This window comes from Anarrhichthys ocellatus, unplaced genomic scaffold (assembly GCF_004355925.1).
Source record: "Anarrhichthys ocellatus isolate YVR2014 unplaced genomic scaffold, GSC_Weel_1.0 scaffold50, whole genome shotgun sequence".
NCBI lineage: Eukaryota > Metazoa > Chordata > Actinopteri > Perciformes > Anarhichadidae > Anarrhichthys > Anarrhichthys ocellatus.
This window is the reverse complement of record NW_022280080.1, coordinates 2,040,253-2,061,643: the sequence shown is the minus strand read 5'-3', so window position 1 is coordinate 2,061,643 and position 21,391 is coordinate 2,040,253. Positions and strand designations below refer to the sequence as shown.

At 44.2% G+C, this 21,391-nt stretch overlaps 1 protein-coding gene across 2 annotated transcripts in view; it reads right to left on the bottom strand.

Moving 5' to 3' along the window:
* gli2a (GLI family zinc finger 2a) overlaps window positions 1-21,391 on the bottom strand; it is an 85,535-nt gene that overhangs the window by 25,053 nt on the left and 39,091 nt on the right. Inside the window, exons 1-3 of one of the 2 annotated variants that reach the window (XM_031869927.1) lie at window positions 12,685-12,760; window positions 10,568-10,673; window positions 1,805-2,010 (exon numbers count right to left, since the gene is read on the bottom strand). In XM_031869927.1, the coding sequence (XP_031725787.1) occupies window positions 1,805-2,010; window positions 10,568-10,626 (265 nt within the window). In that variant the 5' untranslated portion in view covers window positions 10,627-10,673; window positions 12,685-12,760. Of the gene's footprint in view, window positions 1-1,804; window positions 2,011-10,567; window positions 10,674-12,684; window positions 12,761-21,391 lie in introns of those variants that run through there. The other variant, XM_031869926.1, reaches the window with a different exon arrangement.

The following is a 21,391-nucleotide window of genomic DNA, read 5'->3' as shown; positions in this document are numbered from 1 at the left end:
ATAGTGGGACAGAGAGGCTGAGTGGACTGGTTATAGTGGGACAGAGAAGCTGTGCAGGCTCTCCTTTGCTGTAATGTGTGTGTTTGTGGCTGCTGCAGAGTTTATGGTGTTATATTAGACAGCTCCCTGTTGTTGCCTATGTTTTTATCTGCTGTTGATTCTGTAAGAAGTGTGATTTATTGTATGACACTAAATAGGACCTGTTGCACCCGCCGCGGTGTCCATAGCTGTTTTTATTCATTACCGTTTACTCAGAGCACATTTTAACTGACCTACTTTTTATTTTCATTCAAGCACATTCTTTTTACTTTTACTTGAGTACAATATTCGAATACACTTTCCACTTCTGAGTATACCTTAACACATGCCTGACACCCAGGTATCCCTATCAGAGGATTCACACGTGCTCCACTGAGCTCCGTGGTTCCACAGACTTTATGTAGAGCTGTAGAGTGCCCTCCATCTGGAGCCATACCTCCCTGCCACTTTATCAGGGACAGCATCTCTTCCGCATTGCTTCTCTTGAAAAGCGGCGAGGCATTACTCGCCAGCAGCGTGTGCCTGGTGATTAATTGTTGCTGGGTGCGGGCCTGTGGCTCCTCACTTCTCCGACCTGTTGTTTGAGCGAGGGTAGCTGGGACAGGTCTGTCATCGTGTCAACTCAATAGTGCAGGGGTGACACATGTTTTTTTACTGTGCTAATTTCCATGTTTTCTCCTGTCCAGACATATATACAGACAAGCAGGGAAGTTGCACATACCGAAAAGCATATCCCTGATACACCCGCAAATCACCAGCATGCACACACTTGCCAAAACACCATAACAAGCGTGTGCCTCACTACCTTCTATCGGGGAATGTATAGGGTGCAAGACTAATTATCATGTTGGTTACATAATCAACTGTGTAAACTAAAGCGTGCATGCAGTGAGCTGCATCCAAGCAGACACAGCTGGTTTACAGTGAACAGGATACATAAATTGTGAACCTGCTCATCTCTAATCCCACCTATTTAATGTTAACTGGTCAATGATTTTCCACATCACTTGCAGTTTATTCTTCACACTGTGTACATTGCATACATCATAAGAACACTGAGGCAGAGTGTTTCCACCTTGCATGATGCTGATTGCAACCCAACAGGTATGAGAGTGTTTATGGATGGAACATGTGTGCCTGGACATTGCAAGTTATTCACACATTAGCCATTTATACGAGTGAATGACTGCGTGTGAGTATTAGTATGTGTTTCTCACACTCTGTTCCAGCGCTTGCCATTGGTAAGTAAATTGACTTAGTCCATAAGTGTGTGTAATACCTTTATGTGTACAATCTACAGCAGAAAATGTGCAACAAGTAACATAAAAGGAAACGATTCTCCAAATTCACCAGACAAACGCAGCCCAGTAGGATGGTGAAAAACAGTTTAGCAACTTTAACCACCAGTAAGAAAATAAGAAGAGGAATTTGATTGACAGCTGCAGTTTGTGAAGCCATCCATAGTAGGTGTACAAATGTAATGTAGAGCGAACAGCAAAAATACAAAGAGTTAAAAACAAATGGAAGCAGCTTCAAAACAATTGTCTTTAAACCCAGAGATGAGGAGTTTATCTCAAGCCCTGTGCCAGCTTGTGTTCCTCATGAGTGATACTACTGTTCAGGCAGTTTTTTGTGTTATAGTGGTCGAGGTTGTTATACAGCAGTGTGATGGTTCTTATTTTCCTGTGGTAATAGCAACATCTAATTGTAGATATCAGATCGATATCATAGTCTACATCTTGGTGGTACACGGGGTCAATCTTACCTTCAGCAGGGCTCAGTCCTCGGGCCGCTGAGATCATGGAGAGGGTGGGGCTGCCGTGTACCGAGCGAAGGTAGTGCTCCATGTGGGGGCTAACGTAAGGATGTGGAGGGCAGAATGGTGACTCAACCATCCCAGGCAACCCGTGGGGAGATAGACGGATCAGGGAAATGTCTGAGATGACTGGACTGCCCGTCAGTCCTGGAGGTCTACAAAGAGGAATTCAAAATTAGACCAATCTAAACAAATGATTCAAAGAAAGAAGGTGTGGAGGCAGGAAGGGATAGAGCAGGAGGGTCTTAGGTCAATAGGAAGACAAAAAGCACATAGTGGGAGATGGAGGGGGGAAAGACCTTGTTCTCATGTGATTACTTGTATTGTGCTCCGTTATCATTGTGAGTGATCTTCATTGGTATGTTCACAGACAGGCCTTAACTTCTGTTATTCCACCAAAGTGTCTGCAGTCTCAATCCACTTACACCCTTTCCCCTTCCCAGTCCCACAGCTAATACATAATAATCCCCTCTTGTTCGCCTTCTCCTATTAAGCCCTAGAGCTACAGACAAGTCGAGACCAAGGGCTTTCCACTGCAAGGCTCCCAGGAAGCGTATTCTTTATCTGTTTGGGTGGGCAAACCTACAGGGTCTCTTACATCAGCTAATACACAGTGTCTGCTAAGAGAGTGCAACTGGATGCTCAAAACCTGAAGGAGCTGCCAATAGCCACCTTTAGCAAGAAAAGTCAGAAGTTGTCCGACAGCCTGTCGGTCACAACAGGCTGTACAGTAAATTTGTCATCTCTGACAGGTACTTGGCGGCTCTGCTTTCAGAAACACAGACAAGTGGGTGTTATAGTTCTCAACAGCGCCGAGGGGCTGAACTGTAGATAAAAATGTCGGCTGGCCGCTGGCGGTGGCACAACCCTTTGAAGGGGCATTAGTACTTATGTCGAACCTAGTGTGCTTCAGCTCTGATAAGAGGCCTGTCACTCCACCGGTGTGTGGTAAGAACACCTGGTAGTATTCAACCCTCGAGGATGACTATTAAGCTGGGGGGAAGATGACTAATAGGCTGAATGACTGGTTACATTGCTGGTTTAACAGTAACTAATAAATTGTCAATCAACACTGTTGTAGAGATTCAAATTGAAGTGGACTTTTAGGTTGAAACTGCTCTATGGTTGAACAGGCCAGTAGATTACAGTGCTTTACCTGCTTCACTTCACTGTCAGTTAAACATTTCTATTTAAAATATTTATATTATTTGGTCATTTTGCTCCTATGTTTATCCCAACTTCACATTTTGTATTGAGAAAACGGAGTGATTTCATGGCGGCCCTGTTATCACGTGTCAAAGATCACACACTACTTACTCCACTTCAATCCGCCTCATAACCGGGCATCCCGTTCCCAACTCGTCGAATACTGATGCTTGGCCAGTGGCCCACGGCGTCTGATACCGACACACTAGAGCGCCCTTAGGCGTCTGTATAGACACAATGGGGGCTTTCAACTAACTGAAATGTAAACCAATCGTAGTCATTATTAGACGTTCAGAGCAAATGACATCATATGAGGAGGGAGAAAGTCAGAGTAGGGTGGTAGGGAGGGAAGGTTAGATGTTACGTAACAAACATTCTTATTTGAACCCAAACCACTATCTTTTCAGAAGCCTAACCAAGTAGTTCTGTTGCAAAAGTAAACCTAAAAACTCTGTAAACCTAAAAACTAAGTAAACCTACATTTAAAGTTTATTTTGACACAAGTCAAGACACAAGTAGAATCTGTATGTTTCCTTTGAACACGATTATTTTGAAAAGACACTATGCATGCAACGCCATCGAGAACTGACACTAGAGGTCTCAGTCTGCAGCTTAGAGCCACTGACCAAGTCGAGCAGGAGCGATTCATTTGTAAGAAATGTGACCACAGTGACACACTCGTGCAAGAATACAACGACATCAAAACAACAGAATAGCTGTCTTCATGAGGGCCGAAGAACAAATTCTGTTTAATCTGACAGTAAAGCAGCCTGATGGCTGCGGTGAACACGTGAGTGTTTATATGTGTGGTTTTAACTCTTGGCAGCAACAACTGCATGTGTAAGAGAAGGGTGTAAGGAATGGTTCATCTAAACGTTTGCCTGGATCACTCAGCTGGAAACATGATTCAGTAATGTTTTTCAATTAAATATGGAGAGTAGTAATGTTACATCTATGTTTTGTATCTCTCTATGGACTGACACGCCTTAAGGCCAGTAAATAGTAAAGCTGGTCATCATTCTGGAGAAGCTTAAATATCTTATTATACATCTGAAAAACATTGGTCAGGGGTGTCAAATCATTTGATTCTGGTGAAATGAGTGTGACTGGTTCAGGTTGCAGTTATATGTCTGTGGCTATGAAAAGGGGGCCTCAGACCTAGCATGCATGCTTGGCAGAACCCCCTCCTGCACCAACCTCCCTTCAGAGTTACCCTGCTCAGTCTCTCATTCACTGTCTCTGTGCGGATGCCAGCCTGCACCCGGGCCCAGCCCTGCCCCGACTCAGGCCGAGCCAACCAACCCAGAGCCTCGGCCCTCGCTCCATTTCCAGTAAGCGCCTGCAGACTGCCGGCCTTGTCCGAGGGCCAACTTTCTGCCGTCAGGCCCAGTCTTCCCCTACAAACAACCATAAAGAGCCCTCTGTTCTGGACGGGAGGGGAGAAGTGAGAAGAAACAGACGCTCCATACACAAAAACATGCTTCCTTCGGTCCGCCTCGATGCAGCATACAGGGAGCTTGGCAGTGCCGCCTCGGATTAGTGGCTGGGTGCTTCACTGAAGGACTACCTGGGTAAGCTGGCACTGTTGCTGGCTTTCTTTCTTATCAGTCTGGGTGACTCAAGGGTCATCAAAGTAATCACACACTGGGATTCCCACGATTTAGCTAACGTCTAAAGCTATAATGCAATATCGTCTAATATATTTCTAGAATGGATAGAATTTCAGAAAAGGCTCCCTGATGTAATGCAGGAACCTGTTTAACACACTTCATCAATTACCTCCATCTCTAAACGAAGCAAACAAACATTAGGCCTCATGCAGCGAGAGCAGCAATATCGGACACATATACAAAGTTGCTCTTGTTTTTGTTCGTATCCATAAATGTTGTTATTTTGTCAGCACGCATTGATATCTGGGATTCATCAAAGGTTTTCTTATTCTCGCTCTTCTCTTAACATTTTATTGTTGAGAGCACTCTAACAATCTTATTTTCACAGTCCACAAATAGTTTGTCTTACGCAAGTTTTAAATTTAAGTAACATAAAAAGAAAAACTTGCATGAATATGGTATAGTAAAATGTAGATTATTATATGTTTTAGGGTAAATATAATGATTAGGTTGTTAAATGAATACTATTTGTCCACTTATCAACAGTTAAGACGATATAAACTCTTGGATGATATTGAATGCATTTTCCTGTAACGCCAATACTACAGCGATTCCACTGTGCTGAAGTTCTTCTTCTTATGTGATGTTTTTGGGGGCATCTCTTCAATTCGTGGCCATGTGCCAGAGTATTTGCACACGGCACAACACCTGCCCTTATATATTGTTTAGTGGGCGTTAGCTATGCTAATAATAAACAATCTGCCTCACCCCTCCAATTTATGATGTAGTGGGATTCATCATTCAGCACACCTGGTAACAGGTTGGGTTCTCTCCACTGTCTGTGTCTCGGGCCCATTGGTTCCTACTGAAGGTGTAATTCTTTAATAACTGATGTGTCACAAATGTATAGTTACATTTTTCATGTAATCCACATGTGGTGCTCTGATGAGTGATTTGGTGTATGTGGGACTGTGTGTGTGTGTGTGTGTGTGTGTGTGTGTTCATTGTAATGAAGGAACATGTCAAATAGTGCAACAGTGTGGCTCAATGACGCGTTTTAACAACAATATGGAGCTCTATGGCACTGATGCATCGAGCCGTGGCTACATACGTGAGTATAGTCTCATCTACAAAGAAGCTAATTCAAACACAATGACAGTGATGATATGAGCCACCCCACACTGTGATATGAGAATCCTCAGCGTGTTTCATGTGTTTGCTAAAGGTAAATATATAATCAGAAGTGTGAAAATAAATACCTTTCGTATCCATTATAATCAACACGCCCCCTCTCCATGCTCCACCTACCTAAACCATTTTGCAACACTTGACTTCAAACCTGCATCCGCCAACAATAGTTATTTGTTTTAGCCCGACAGCAAACCAGCGTGTCGACACACATCACTCCAGCTGCAGTAAATCACTCAAACAACCAAGAGTGTGTATGAAGGCTTGATAATAATGTGAAATTTACTGCTGTTGCCTGTCAGGAGGCTGCAAATGATAGTCCCGTCTGGCAGGTACCATTATTGAAGCCTTGTTGATCCACCCTTTTTCTGACAAGATGTTACTTGAAGTCAGTGTGTTTTGGAGAGGCGTCAGTCACAGAGGTTGAATGCGAAGCTCTTTGAGGGCCTCAGAGCCCCGGGAGAGCCCTGTCTCTTAATAAGTGGCTGCCATTTAAAGAAACTTCCACCATACCTGAACACGATGGGTGGCTGGCCTGGTGGAACACACTCTAATCGAAATTCTTCATTGCTGCCAAACAAAAGTAGCAGGAATCCGTCCTCATAAAGGATGATACTTGAGGAGGGCCAGGGAGAGATCGAGGGATAGGGAGCCAATGTGAGTCAGCAGATGACATGCTTTCGACTAGGTAATTGCTATTTGTCTCTGTGTTCTGTGATTCCATGCCCTCTGTTGTTCCATTGTTAAAACTCTGCTGTGAGAAAAAGGGAATTGGACATGGTGCAGCTTGTAGAGCACATGCGTAACCCTGCGAGTAAGTACATACCAGAGTGCACGTGTGAAGTGAAGTGTGGCTTTTTGGAACAGGCAGAATACCTTTTGCCTTCGGACAGGGTCGACTAACTCTTCATATGAACTGGTTATTGGTGGTTGTAACTGGTATTTTTGCAAAGGTAAATTTAATCTAGTTTCACTATAGTGTGAAAGTCTGAATGGGCTTTTCTGCAGCCTAATTTAGGAGGTCAGTTACCTAAACCTATCAAAGTAGTTTTGAAATGTAATCTGTTCTATTCCCCCAGTTTACCACAACTTTAAAACTGACTGTTCGGTCCGGAAGAAAATACTTTCCCTCAAAACGTACTTGAGAGTGCAGTTTACTTGTGTGGGAACGTCATTTTATCGGAGACAGGGTTGTTCTGCAAGTGATGCCTTTGAAAATCATCCATCTTCACTGCCACGAGATGCTGCCCATGCAACCTGTTTTCAAGGTGAGGTGTTAAAGCCACACTTTCAACTTCAAGTTCCCTTTCTGTCTGCCCGCCTGCCCTCCTGGCTGACCAATAAGTTAGAATTTGCCTCTCTGGCATTTTCCCTACTGGCTCGGGGTGGGATGAATTATGATGTGACACACTCCCTTCTGTACTTCTGGGCAGCCAAGGCGATCAAGATAAATCACCACGCTGGCCCACGGGGGACATGCTAAGATCCTGCCTTAGTTGTTTTTGGGGCCCTGATCAGGATGCTGAGGATTTGGACACAACTTCATACTGTATTTCCTAAGAAGAGAGGACTGTGCACAAAGGAGGGGCCCAGTAGAACTATGTCAGACGATGGGATAATACAGAGGGGTAATTATCCATTATTCGGCCCCGTTGCTGTCACATACCATTTAGTCTTTATTGAGTGCGAAAAATTGACGGTGAGACCGTGTGATAAGCCGTGGAAATTTCAGGCTATTGATTTGCAGCTTCCCAGCCTTGTGATTGACGGGTCCCTTGTCTTTCCAGCAGCACATTCCTGGCTGTAACTCAGGGGAGCATCCAAATTCAAACAGCCGTGACGATGAGCCGGTGCTGGAGCCAACAAGCAACAACATAACATACCCATACGTCTGTCACAACCACTGACACCCAGGCTCGAAAAATCTGTCTCCCTCCCTTTACTTGCTCATCTCCCTACCCTCCATGTTAACCAAACCAAAACAAAGAAGGGAAAAAACAACACAGGCCCGAACGGCTGATCTGTAAACTGTATTTAATCAACACATTCCGCGCGGTGGGCCTTGAGCAGGCTGATTGCCTGGCGAGTTGGACCACATCTGTTTGTGTACAGGGGCGGTGCGGTACAGGCCGCAGCCCTGCCACACTAGAACCTTGGGAATATTTCAACTTTTACAGTGCTGCAATTTGTCCCCCGACTGCTTCCCAAAAAGCATAAATACGGGCTGTGGAATGAGCGGGGGATCTGTTTTTCTCATCCGTTGCGTTGTCGTTGAGGTTCCGGGAAGGGAAGGCCGGATTTACGATGGCTAATTACCTGGTCAAACATACTGGCACGGTGGCTGGCTTTCCTGGCTTGTGGGTTTGTACAGAAGATGCCCGACTACAAAATATGCAGTAAACAGCACACAAGAGCTGTCTCTACTGTAAGTTCATGTTCTACTGTCATCCCATGAGAGGCTCTTCCTAACATGTTCCAGGGACATTGCATGTTTTTTCCCTCTAATGGCTGCTACTTCTGTGAAAGGCAGTGGGACCACAGCTCAAAGGCTACTTTTAAATCCTGTATGAAACACAGAAAGATGGCCCATGATGGTGTTTTATATACAGACACTGTAACCTTCAGTAATACATTTGTCCAACCACCCGTGTGTCGAATCTTTTTGAATAGAGGCAGACACCTCAATTAAAACATACCAACAGCCTCATATTGCATGATCTAGAAAAGACAATATTTCTGGTTCTGCTGCATTTTAATCATTTTCTTTGAAAAAGTGACTCAGGCTATGTTACAGGAGTGCAATGCTACATTTTTACACAGCAAATGTTGATGAGAAAGCTAAGAGATAGTCAGGAAATGACATGTTGCACTCAAAGCTGCTGTACACGTGGGGTGCGAGCATTGGCCTTCTGAGTCACGTCAATAGCCAGTCTATTCCTTAGCACTGTCAGCCGGGGAGCAAAGCAGGGACCAAAGCAGTGAGTACTGCAGCATCTGCACCATGACAGCTGTGACACTGTGACCCGCAGCCCTCATTATGTTACATGCAAACAGCGATGAAGAGCGCTCCATATGGAGTTAGCGCAATGCCTCAGACAGGAAGTGCAACCCTGACACACAGCAACCAGCCGCCGACAAAACGCTGCCACCAAGCACCCCGCACCGACACCCTGCTCCATTTCGCCGGGACAACGGTAATTAGGTGAATTTGGCGCAGTGAAAAAGACAGCTAGATCAAGGTCTTGATGAATTACTGGGAGCACTCTGTCAGAGTCCCGTCACATTAATCAAAACAAAACCGGGTGCGCAGCCACACTGTTCCCTCCTCCCATCTCCTCGCTTTGCAGGTGATGAATAGCTCTGCCGACACTGTGTATCACCTGATCTCGCTGAATTTAAATGTAACAGCACAGTTCTCACAAAACCTCCATTGATCTTACTCCTGGGTTCCCTTCCTGGATTTCGAATATCTTAGATAAGCATAAGGAGGCCTGGCAATGTTAGGAAGGCCAGACTTTTATGGTAATAAAGTCAGAAAATAAATTGGTGTTTCTTTGTAGGTCAGGTTAGGATACAAGTTTCAAATCCAAGCACACAACTGGACTATTTATGCTTACCAATAAACTCTGACTTCATGTTCTGAAATGGAATGATTTTTAGAAATTATAGAGAGACTGTTGCTCGGAAACACTACCGCTTGTGTCCACGGGGACCGCCAAAATCAACGGAAAGTGAAATCCTCGCTGTAGCTTTAAGTGAAACATACTTGTACATGTACTTTTTCCAACATTGTCTTTCACTGGACGTTATCGCAAGTCCGCTTTTGTCCGAGAGAGTGCTAGAATTGCCACAACATGACATTTTAGTAGAGGAGATAGCGGACATGTCAACGGTCTATTGTATTGTGCTAATGTGGCTTGTCTCCCTCTTGCTCTGTGTATCGTGTCTGGCTTTGGTGTATTTGAACTTGGCTCTGTCAATGAAGCTCAGGAAGAGGGACAGTTTTTAGTTCCAGCTCGGGTGCTGACAAATAGGAGGGAGTAGTAGCGCAATTCTCCGAGAGAGAAAGCAATGAAAAGTGACAGACATTATCTACCTCTGTAAACACTCCCTGCTACTGACAAGGGGATCCTATGACTCTTTTGTTAGTCAGTATGAATGATATGTACAATGTGTTCAATTTACTGACAGATTATCTTCTGATTTTAGTATTGATGAATTATTAAACAGGGCCGACGGCCGTGAAATTAATTTGTGTTGGTTACAGGATTTTGTTTCATTAATCTGTAAACATACGGTTGGAAAGGTTAGTAAATCATTATATTCCACATTGTCTTACAGTGTCATATGAATCAACTCTGCCTCAACTCTTCATTAAAACTGATATTAACACGAAGTGAAGTATTCAAACCAAGGACTCCATTCCATCAAAAGGAAATATTCTAGACGTCTCGTTCATCATTTAGTGCACATTTCCCTAAAGGTCAGGATGGCATATTTGGTATGTTTGGAAACTGTTGGATCTCCACTAAAATTTGAAATATACTTTGGTGGATTTGAATAATGTTACACAGAAGGATCAGCTGATATTTGGAATGGGTGCAACGAGCGGCCCACCGGTGGGTCACTGTTTGTTATGGAAGACACACTGTGGATGTCTCCATGATTATTCATTTCACAAGGACTGCCGACATCTAATGGTACTTACCCATGCATGGCGTGGAGTGGGTGTGGCTCGTAATGGTATCGCCCTTCGTGGTGTCTCATGTCGATCGGGATGGGCGTGTGAAACGTGGGGAAGAGGTGGTGGGGACCTGTGAGTGATAGGAAGACAGAAAACGGTCCCACGTCAAAAAACAACAAAATACAGTGAAACAAATGCAGCGAATGATAAATGAAGTTAAATAAGAGGAGTAGTACTGATATAACATAGAACAAGAAATATTAAGGCTGATATACAGTTCCTGACTCATGCCTGCAACGCAGCGTGAGATGCAACTGTACCCTTTTACAGTTCCTGTAATCCAGCAGTAATTGAAACCTTCTCCACTGTCTGTGGCTTTTGCCCCGAGAAGCATTCATTAATGGCCCTCTCTATCCAATGAGACCAAAGCAGGGTTTACACAACAATGAATGTGTTTTTATGTGTCAGACAAAGAATGCACGCATCCAACATTTCCTGCCATAAATGGGCTGCTGGCTCGAGGGAAGTCTCATTAGGATAACACAGCCGATCTTCATTAATTACTGTGATCACAACGGCTGAGTAGGAAACTTTACTGTCTTGATTGAAGGAGGAGGAGAGCTCTAACCATAGACAAAAGCTGACTAATTCTCTCCAGTTACATATGTTAAAGTTCCACATGTTTGATGCAGGGAAAAAAGAAAAAACACACAGCACATTCAGTTGTGTGCGTGTGTGTGTGTGCACTGTGGAGGGACAGAGACAGAGCATAGTGCTATGCAGCTCCCTTGAGATGATCCCTGGCTGCTATTAGGATTCTTTGGCTGTACGGTTCAGTAAACCCGGGATGACCTGGGAGCAGAGACCACCAGGGTTAAAGGCCAAAGCTCAGTGAGAGCAGATCATTATCTGTACCGGAGAGGACCACTGGGACGGGAAATGGGTGCTTCTTCTCACACCGATGTGATGCCAATGTGCCACGAGCAAACATATTGAGGATGTTTAAGTCCAAAGGACATGCTGCCAGAAAAGACATTCAGCAAAATGTATATTTCTTTGTAATGCCATACTCACTAGTCTTGTTCTTCTAGTTAGTTTTTCTTATTATCACTTAGTTTTTTCGATTGCAGTAACGCTGCTGAAAATGAAACAAACTTCCTGCTTATTTTTCACATTAAAAGTCTGCCAGGAATAGAATAAATGATAGCCATTCAGCCCCTGAAGGGCTTTTAATGTGAAACATCTGTGCAGGAAGAAAGGTGTTTCATTAATGGTTGGAAGCAATTAAGGAATAAAAAAAGTAATACTGTTAAAAATGTGGAGAGGTCAGTATGAGTATATGCAGAGACCTTAACCTTATCAAGACAACAGTTAAATATGGAGGTTTATATTAATGGAAATCCAAAGACCTCTCTAATATAAGCTTGTTCAAAATAAATACCTGGTTCTCAGATATTGATTGGAATTTGCATGTAAAGCCCAGTGTTTTCACGTCCAAGTGATTATAACATCCCGTGGCTTTTCTTGTCAAGGTCTACGTATTCTACACACCTCCCTGCTTGAGCTGTGCCTAAGGGGTCCTAACAAGGTGTAACAGGACTCTGTGCCTCCAGGCTATGGCACAGCGCTTAATGTTGTTTTTAGGTGATGCCAATTACAAAGACAGACATTACTGCTACTTAAACCCTGATTGAGCCTTTTGTTGCTGTGACTGAGGTAGTCATCATGACGTTGTACCATCTTGTTCTTTGTTAATTCTGATGGGATTACACACGACTGGGAGAGGAGTTTCCCTGAGGGCAGCCCTGAACCGTGAAACATTTGACTGGTGTGGAATTTGTTTAGGAACAAGCATTACACAACAATGATTGTTTTTTCTTTTGGAAACACTGCCATTATGACATTTGCTGAAGATGCAGTTGATTAAGATAAGATTTTAATACAACTGGTTAATTCCTGTTTTTGCGAAACAAAACATGAAAGTCAAAGCTGTCCGAAAGATTCCAGCTTATAGAACCTGCTAAGTATTGCCTATGTCTCTGAAACATGTTGGATCATTTCTACTTCAGAAATTACAGGCAGGCAGGCAGATATGCACAGCAGCACTGGATGTAAGCAGGGAAAATATGTTTCAAACTCACACTGCTCTCCCACAGAATGTGTGAAAATGACCCGTGAACCCAAAGTGAGTTGTAAAAATCCATCTGGTGCCCTGCGTTCCTTGTCTTCTCTCGTCTTTGAGCTCAGAAGGCTAAGGGCTCTGTGTTTCTATCAAGATCTACGCTGGATCTCAGCCAGCGACCCTCCCTTGCCTTTGTGAGCCGGACGGGCGGCCAATTCCGAGTCAACTTGTGTGTTACAAAGCCAAAAGAGGCACCCGGTAAATGAGCGAGAGGGAGTGGGAGCTGGGAAAAGGGGTTTGAGCTTTGTTTCACAAGTGGAGCCAGAAGTTCAGGCTTTGTCTGAGAGCTGCCCCCTGCTTGTGCTGCCTGGCACATCTCTGGTGGAGAGGGGCAGGCGGGGGGGGGGGGCACAGGATGAGGAGACTAGACGAAGACAAAGGTTGTGCTGGTATTTTCTTTTCGAAGTATTGGAAAGCTGATCAATTAAACTGTCAAACAGGGCCCTATTCATTTCTTTTCTTGAATTCATAACTTTGCGTTGCACTTTTGTTGTGTTGTGTTTTCCTTTTCATATATTTTGGTTTCAACATGTAGCTTTCTTAACCTTTTTCCAGCTGGGGGAGCTTATATTAATCTAAGTCTTAAACACCTGTCTAACATCAGATATTTAGAGTAGCAGATGAAAAAGCTTTCATGAACTGAGAATTCCTGTCATCGATGATGTCATCGTCAAAACTGTGAGCATGGCTTGGTGTTTTTTCCCAGTAAGAAATGATGTCCATTACTGAAACACACAAACAAACACACTAAAATAACCAAGCAGAAGCCCCAGAGGCTGCTTCCCTCCCCAGCTCGGGGCTGCTGAATGTGGGGGCGATAAGGGCTGAACAGGCCCTTCCATCACCCAGACAGCTGCATTGTTTCCCGGGCTGCAGGGACAGCTACCGACAGGTACATGGCCGGGATGATTCACATGCCTCAGCTTCTTGATTTACCGCCCGTCCGTCCCCTTTGGGTGTGCTGGCATGCAGGGTTACTCCACCCTGGGCCACATGCTGTCTATCCAAAGAGTGCAGAGGACTGTTCAGACCGACGTTAGCGCAACGCACAACACAATGTGACATTTGAGACGGAGGATGAAATGCTCACAGTGATAGCTGTCCAGAGTTGTAGAATCCCTTCTTAACCCTGCGCAATGTTTTGGCATCAGATACGTCCACGAAATCATGGATCTACTGTTCAAACCGCACTTCCTGAAACATATTTCATCGTCTCACCCTTTTCAATGCAGCGCTATTTTGGATCCGAAAAACTGCTTAGCATAAGCTTCATATCATAACCGTGATGCCTGAATTTGTCGTCGTTAAAGGTCATTAACTCAGACATGTAAGGTCCATTGGTGTTCTGTCCTTTTCGGCTATAGGCTGTGTTTTGCTGAATAGTGCATATTTTATGGGTCTGAAACGCTGGAGAAACCAGCAAGAGCAAGCTGGATTTGACAGATTATCCAACCAAAAATCCCCTTTTTTTTTTTTTACTGTCAGGATATAAAGAGAATTTCAACAAATATAACAACAAATGTTTCTAAAATACATTTCAAACCATGAAGTGCACACTTTTGTTGACGTGATCTTAAATCATTAGTCAATCCAGGCCACAGGAACCTTTAGCTGGTGGTCGTTTTCAGCCATTATATATGTGCTCCGATTTCTCATAACGTGTTTTAAGACTACACATGTCTCTGCCCCCCGAACCCAAACATCCTGCCACATCTTCTCCTCCTTTTTAGCTTCTCATCTCAAAGCCCCGGTTTGATCTCTCACTAAAGACAATGCCAGGTGTTCGATGTTAACCAAGGCCCCGTCGGGTCTCATGACTCAGAGACAGAAGAAGGAAAAGCACTCTCTCATTACGTCCAAATGAAGCCCCAGATCAGGACCATGCTGAAGTGGAGAGTGGAGTGGGCTCATGTCTTGGAGGAAGTACTCAACGATAATAATAATGCCCTGAGAGGCCAGGCCAGGAATAATTTTGGGAGAAAAAAAAAAAGCCTTTGTCGTGCTTTGAGAGAAAGGGGCAGAGAAAGAGAGAGAGACAGAGAGACAGAGAGACAGACAGACAGACAGAGAGAGAGAGAGAGAGAAAAGTGAAGAGCAGAGGAGTAGGAGAGGTGGGGGTGCTCAATTCAGACAGGAAATTCCAGCAAAAAAAGTTGGCCTGGGTCCTAACTACACAGTGCCGTGCCAACGGCTATACACAAACGCTCATGTGCATGCACACACACTCACGCACACACTCGCAATTACACACACAGATACTGATTTGTTCTGCAGTTCACTCTCAGTAAGCAACCATCAAGAGTGACGGAGACAAACACAAATGTGTTACTTTGAGGTTCAACAGACATGCCTTTCTAAAACACAAACACACACACACACACACACACACACACACACACACACACACACACACGCACACAAAAAACACTACAGCAAGTGTTATGCCCAAGGTTAATAAAAAGTGTATGTTTAGCCTAATCCGGGAATCCTGCACTACACACACAACACGAAACCTGCAGGTTTAGTTCGCAAGACGTCGCTTCCTCTAGGGCAGTGCATGGGCGAGTGATGGCGACAGAGGGATTAGAGGCTTACAGGAGAGCACGGAACCACTGCCATCTATGAAAGGAAGTCTTAACAGAGTGGCTCTTTACTGTTAACAGCCCTCAGGGAGGGTAAAATGATACCTTTTTTATTGATAGGGGGATTTTAGGTAGAAGGTAAGTGGATTAGGCCAGTGGTCCCTGTAATGACATGAGATGGTTTGAGCGGAAATTCATTAGTCCCTGTGAACTCGTGCAAAGTCTGTATATGTTATGATGTACACATCAAACACTCTCCCTGGGAAGACTAACGCTGTTGTTTTCCAGAGGCTTTGAGCCAGCGCTGTGAAGAGAGCATGGTGCCTGAAGCTTGTCGCTGTTTTATTGCACATTGTGAAATCAGATGTTTATATTTCAAATATAACACGTGTCCATTAGTCAGTAGTTGTGGCTCGAGCTGGGTACACTTTTATAGAACAGACCGAAATGTGTCCATAGTACATGGTATTCAAAACTGACATTGAATTCATGCTGAGATTAGCAATTGGCCCTTCATCAAGTCGTGCCTCTCAAACGCAGACTGGCCAATCACAGCGTAGCGTCGGCCAGCTCTGACCAGGGTCCGAGCACTATCCGGCTCTGCTCCAAAGGCTCTCATGTAATCCTTTCAGCTTTTCTTCACTTGCAGGCAGGTTTAGTGGATTTGGAGCTAGTCATGGTTGAACGTAATAGTGATACTTGTTACCCAGTGAGGTTAGAAGGAGATAAATGTTTCTGAAACATTACGTTTATACGTAAAAACCTGTGGAGCTAACATTAGCAGACAGGAGAAACTAGCGTTAGCGATGCTAGCTACTGAAGATATACTGAATGTATAAACATGCTGCTTTTGCTTTTTAATGATTGTAACAGTAGTTACAGGTAGTTCTGAAAGCTAGTGAGTAGTATCGTATCGGGGGACGGGACGCGTGACTGTTTCTAATAAGAGCATATTTGTATTCCCTCACACTATATGCTAACTTAAGTGACCCTATAGACACTTTCAACAGACTCTGAGTTTTGTTTCTGGGGACCGAACAAAGGTCAGTATCTTCAAACTCTGTTTTGGTCTTCACCAACTCCCGAAAAATATAACAGGCACATTTATTATTGAGTGTATTCTGATGAGCTGGGCGTATCAGCAAATGTGAGATTCAAATCTGAAGATGGCCGTGTGCCTGTGTTTATATCGCGTTGCCATGACCCCCCCCCCAGATGTGTTGTATCTCCTCATAGGGGTTGTTGTGAAGCTGCTAGGGCCTCCGCTCCCGCCCCAGTGTGTTTACAGATCCCACTCAGACCCAGCTGGCCTCTCTCCTCTGCAATCAGTCTCTGTCAAATCTGTACGCCGGCCTCAGCCAAACACTAGTCTCAGCGTCAACCCCAGAAACCCACCACCAGTATGATCCATCACCTGGGCTACAAGGTGCTGCACCGCCTCTCCTAATTGTTCTAAAGACTGAGTGCTACCAAGACCTTATCTCACCTGGGTTGCCATCAGCTGGTTGTACTAAAGTCCATTCAGTGTGAAAGAGGAACCATGGGGGAGTAGCATGACACAAAGAGACTCTTGCTTTTGTCAGACGCTTGCACCTCTTTCTTTTTCCTTTAAAATATTTCTGAAATTGTACTTTTCCTAAAAACTCTGAGAATTGTTATGATCTCATCCCTCTGAGACCCATTAGTCGGCTAAAAACACAGAAATCAAAGTTCCAAAGCTTTCATCTTGGACGTGGCGCTATAATCAGCGAGTGTCCAGCAGCAGCACTTGCGGATCATTGCCTTACGACGGTCATGCATCACCCTGCCGTAGTGGTAGGCGTTTAGCAGGGCTGGGTGTGCCCTTCATGTGTGTGTGAGTGTGTGATGCTAGCCTACAGGTAGCCTGGCTTAGCAAGCCTCTCCTTGTGGCAGGCAGCGGGCCTCTCTGTGAAGACTGATGAGGTGTCAGGATAATCAGCTTCCCGTGCAGACTTCTGATTTATCGCCTGGCCCCTTTAGAGCACAGGTGTAGGGCTGATCAAGTAATTAATGCATTGGGTTTGTTATTGTTGCGGCGCTGCTCATTTCAATTCAGGAGGATGCAAGTTAAAACGAGATAAAACCTCGGCCCCAGTTGGAGAGGGTCCGTCGGGCTGCACAGAGAGGAGTGATACTTGAAATACATAGTTGTCACTATCATATGCTATTCCCATTCATCAAAACAACACATACAAAATCAGTTTATGTGTGATTTCATCAATCTGTTCCTCATTCTCTTAGAAAAAGCATTTGCTTGCCACTTTCTGGTGAGTGTTAACGCGCCAATCAAGCCAAGTCACTTCAAACGGCGGGAACCCGGAGCCCTCCTCTGTCTTCCGTGAGCCCTTTGACCTCCGAGACACAGCTGACGGAGAAGCTGCCAGTTCACACAAAGAGCGTCCTCAGCACCCTATGATGGCATCTTCAGCACTAGCTTAGCATTCCCCCTCCACGACTTGTAAACAGGGCTTTTTTTCTGGGAGGGAAAGGCAGAGGAAATACCCGAAACAGCACACAATGTGAGGGAGAGGGAGGCAGTGCACATCAATCTAAAAGCCGTCTCAGCTGGGGGTCACCGCGAGGTGAGGCAACTCCCCCCCCGAGAGACTGCTCTCCAGGCCCAAGTAGTATCCTGGATGGACCTGGCCTGTTCTCCATCAAACTGCCACGCTGAGTCTGTTATGTCTATGCTCTTTCTTACAGAATGATGCACACCATTTTCCTCTTTTGAACAGCGAAGACACCAAATATTATTTAAGACACATGGATTTATGCTTAAAAAGGCCAGAGGTGGATTCTTCATGAGGGAAAAATAATTCATGTTAAAAAGAATTCAGGCCCCTAAGAATGTTTACACCCGTCAGCAAGGAGGTTTTTATTACATAAAGGACTGATATCCATTAGTTCGGTAGTGACATTAATAGCAGCAGAGTTTACAACAGCTATAAAAACATGTGGCCCATTTCAGACTTAACTGTAGAACACGGCGACCACCCCTCCACTTTCTCTTCATGTCTGTTTGCATTACAAAGCAGACCAATTCTAAGTATTTTAAAAGTCCGGCGACAGGTGAGAATAAACTGTCAAAAACATTTGGTACCATCCGTTTGTACCATCTAAGACGAGGCTTACTTGCACTTGTTTATATTCGGCAACAGTTGAATTAAAAGGTCGACTCTCACTAAACTGTAAACATCCTCTGAGTGTTACTGAAGCTCAGTTAAGGGTTTATACTTTCAAAGCTGGAAATAGATTTTGAGGAGATCAAGACCAGCTCAGCTGACTGTTGGTGGCGTTCGTAACACAGGGCAGAGCATCTTCAGTGCAGGCCCCTGGGCTCTCAGGTCATCTATCCCGATAAGATAAAACGTTAAGATTGAGCTGTTTATACACACACACACACATGCAGCAGCGGGGTCTTATAAACCCCCTTCTTGTCTGGCCTCTTTCTTCAGGGCAGGATTAAGTGTGGAAACCATCTCGCTCTGGGAATTTGTTTTAAAGCACTAACAAGAAACAGCTGTGAAGCAGGTCAGAGGGCCTCCGACCAACTGGATTGGCTGTGAGGTGATCCCCCTCCTGGTCTGAGAGTGCTGCCTCGCTCGTTCTCTGTTTGTGAAGCGGCCCGTGTGTTAGAGGCCATGTTTTGCATGAAAAGATGAAGTTGATAGTTGTTATATGTACTATTTTATATTCTCAAAGGGCATCTTAGTTATAATGACCTCTATCCCAAAAGCAAAGTGTGTTGGCTCGATCTCTGTAAGTTGTTCTGATTATCTGCTAAACAGAAACAGAACATCTCGTATCAAAAGGTGTCTTGAATGACCTGTTCCTTAAAATTATGGAGGGATCTGTCTTTAGACACAGAAATATTGTCTTGCTCTAAAACCACCCCTTATTTGAAGGAATTCAGAATGGCTTGATAGTTAAATAATTCATCCCTTATTTCAAAGATACCAAGGAGATGAGACAGTCTTAGAATAATATTATGTTTCGAAAGAAGTGTATACTGATGATCAGAAAACCCATTAAATACGAAGAAAACACGTCCTCGATACACCACAGATGCGACTGAAATACATGAAAAACCATCAAACCAATGGAAGACTGCCGTGACTCCTGCTGCTGCTTCTAGATTATAAAAGAAGGGAAACAAAGCTCTCTGAGCTAGCGAGCTTGCTAGTGTCAGTTAGCAAACTCTAGCTCGTTAGCTCAGCTTGGTTGCTTAAATAAATTCAAAGTTGAGTTGACACATTTGTAGCATGGTCTCCTGTCTTTATGGAACAGTTTTGGAACAGAGGAGGTTAAGTAAAAGTGAAAGATGCAACGCAGCTAATAAGCTACGTTAGCTTTGGACTTTCCGACTCACCGTCCAAGGCTAGCAACGTTAGCATTAGCAGCTCACACTACAGCACACTGACCCCTAACTCCATACCATATTTTGTTTAGGTTAAGGGTCATGCGTCCATATAGTGTGTAAATATCAAATTTAGATATATTAGGCCCCCTACATTGCTTGGTCCTCTGAAGTACTGCTTTCAGTGATGTCAACAACTGCAACTCGTTGACTCCACGGAAGTGAAGAAAAGTTGGGTTGTAACGTTAGTATATTGGTCAATAAGCAGTGGCCTGGAAAGACCCACTATGGACGACATGCTCGACTCAGTCCGCAGAGCCCTAAAGCCCCGTCCCCGCTGCTGCACAGAGCACTATCGCCTGTTTATTCAAAGTTTATTAATATCAAAGGTGCGTGAGGCCAAATTCCACCAACTCTAACACTGCACGTCCTTGGATTCCCAGCAATACACAGGCCACGTGTGAAGTAGATCGGATGGGCGGTTCTTGAGATATGCAGATGACATGACACTGACCCACAAACTGAGATAAACACATACTCTTTCTGCTGCATTTTGTAAAAAACAAAAAAGAAAGTTCCCCAGTATATCACTGGCCATGTTTCATGTTTTTGGGGTGGCAGTAGGTGTTCTAATCTACTGGAGCATTTTTTATTCAGTAATTAAAAAAACAATTTTTTCAACGTACAGATTTTTACGTTGCCATTTTTTGTCATAAAATATATAAAGAAATATCAATTAATCTGCAATCATTACTAAATCACTTGAAACTACAGTGTTCTATTATATACCTAGAAGTGTATCTGTTTTGTTGCGTGTAGGATTCTAGATGTTTTGTTGCGTGTAGGATTCTAGACCAGGTCTACTTACATATCAAATCGAGAGAAATAGATACAAACTTCTACTGTTTCTGATGGACGTTGGTCATGAATGTAAAAGAAATCTGTGGTTAAAGAGGACAAAGTGTAGAGCAGCATTAGCCGACCCTATACTCCTGCTGTCCTGAGCAGTAAACTATGGCATGCTTGCTCACTTGTTTTCCATCTGTTGTTGTTTTAGCTAGTTGGACTCTGTTGCCAGAGCGACCCGAAAAAGGACAATTCTTAACCTATCACAGTGACGACAGAGGAGTGATTTATGAGCCGACTTACGGAACTTTAACTGCAAAGCCTTGCGTCGCTGCTTTCAAACCCTGCACGTCCACTGTGATGAAGAACTGTGGAGAGACATTTCCCTTTCAGCACCTTCTCCCTCTAGCTATTTGACACAAGGCTCTTGAGGCATCCAGGTTGTTTTATACAGAATCAGTGAAAGAAAGTAGTTCCATGGTTCAGCGTGGAAAGCCCAACAATCTGAACAAGTGCAGAGACGGGGGGCAAGAAAGCTAAATTTTGTGAATTTTGCATGAGTTACATGGAATCAGAGCTGTGTGGCTTCAGTGACATGTAAAAAAGCGTGCGGGCAGTGCTACTAGTTATTGGTCAATATAAACGACACCGGTTTTCCGACTTTATATTGTTAGAGGCCACAACCTCTGGGATCTGCCAGGTCACAAAACATGTGATTTGATTGTTTCTCTGCCATGGGGTGCCAGGATTACCACAGGGCCCTCCGGCAGAGACGCTCCTTTTTGGACAAATAAAAATCACTCTTCTTGACTTGATTTCGTGTGACGATATAGTTTGTCAAGTGTCCAGACTCAAAGGAT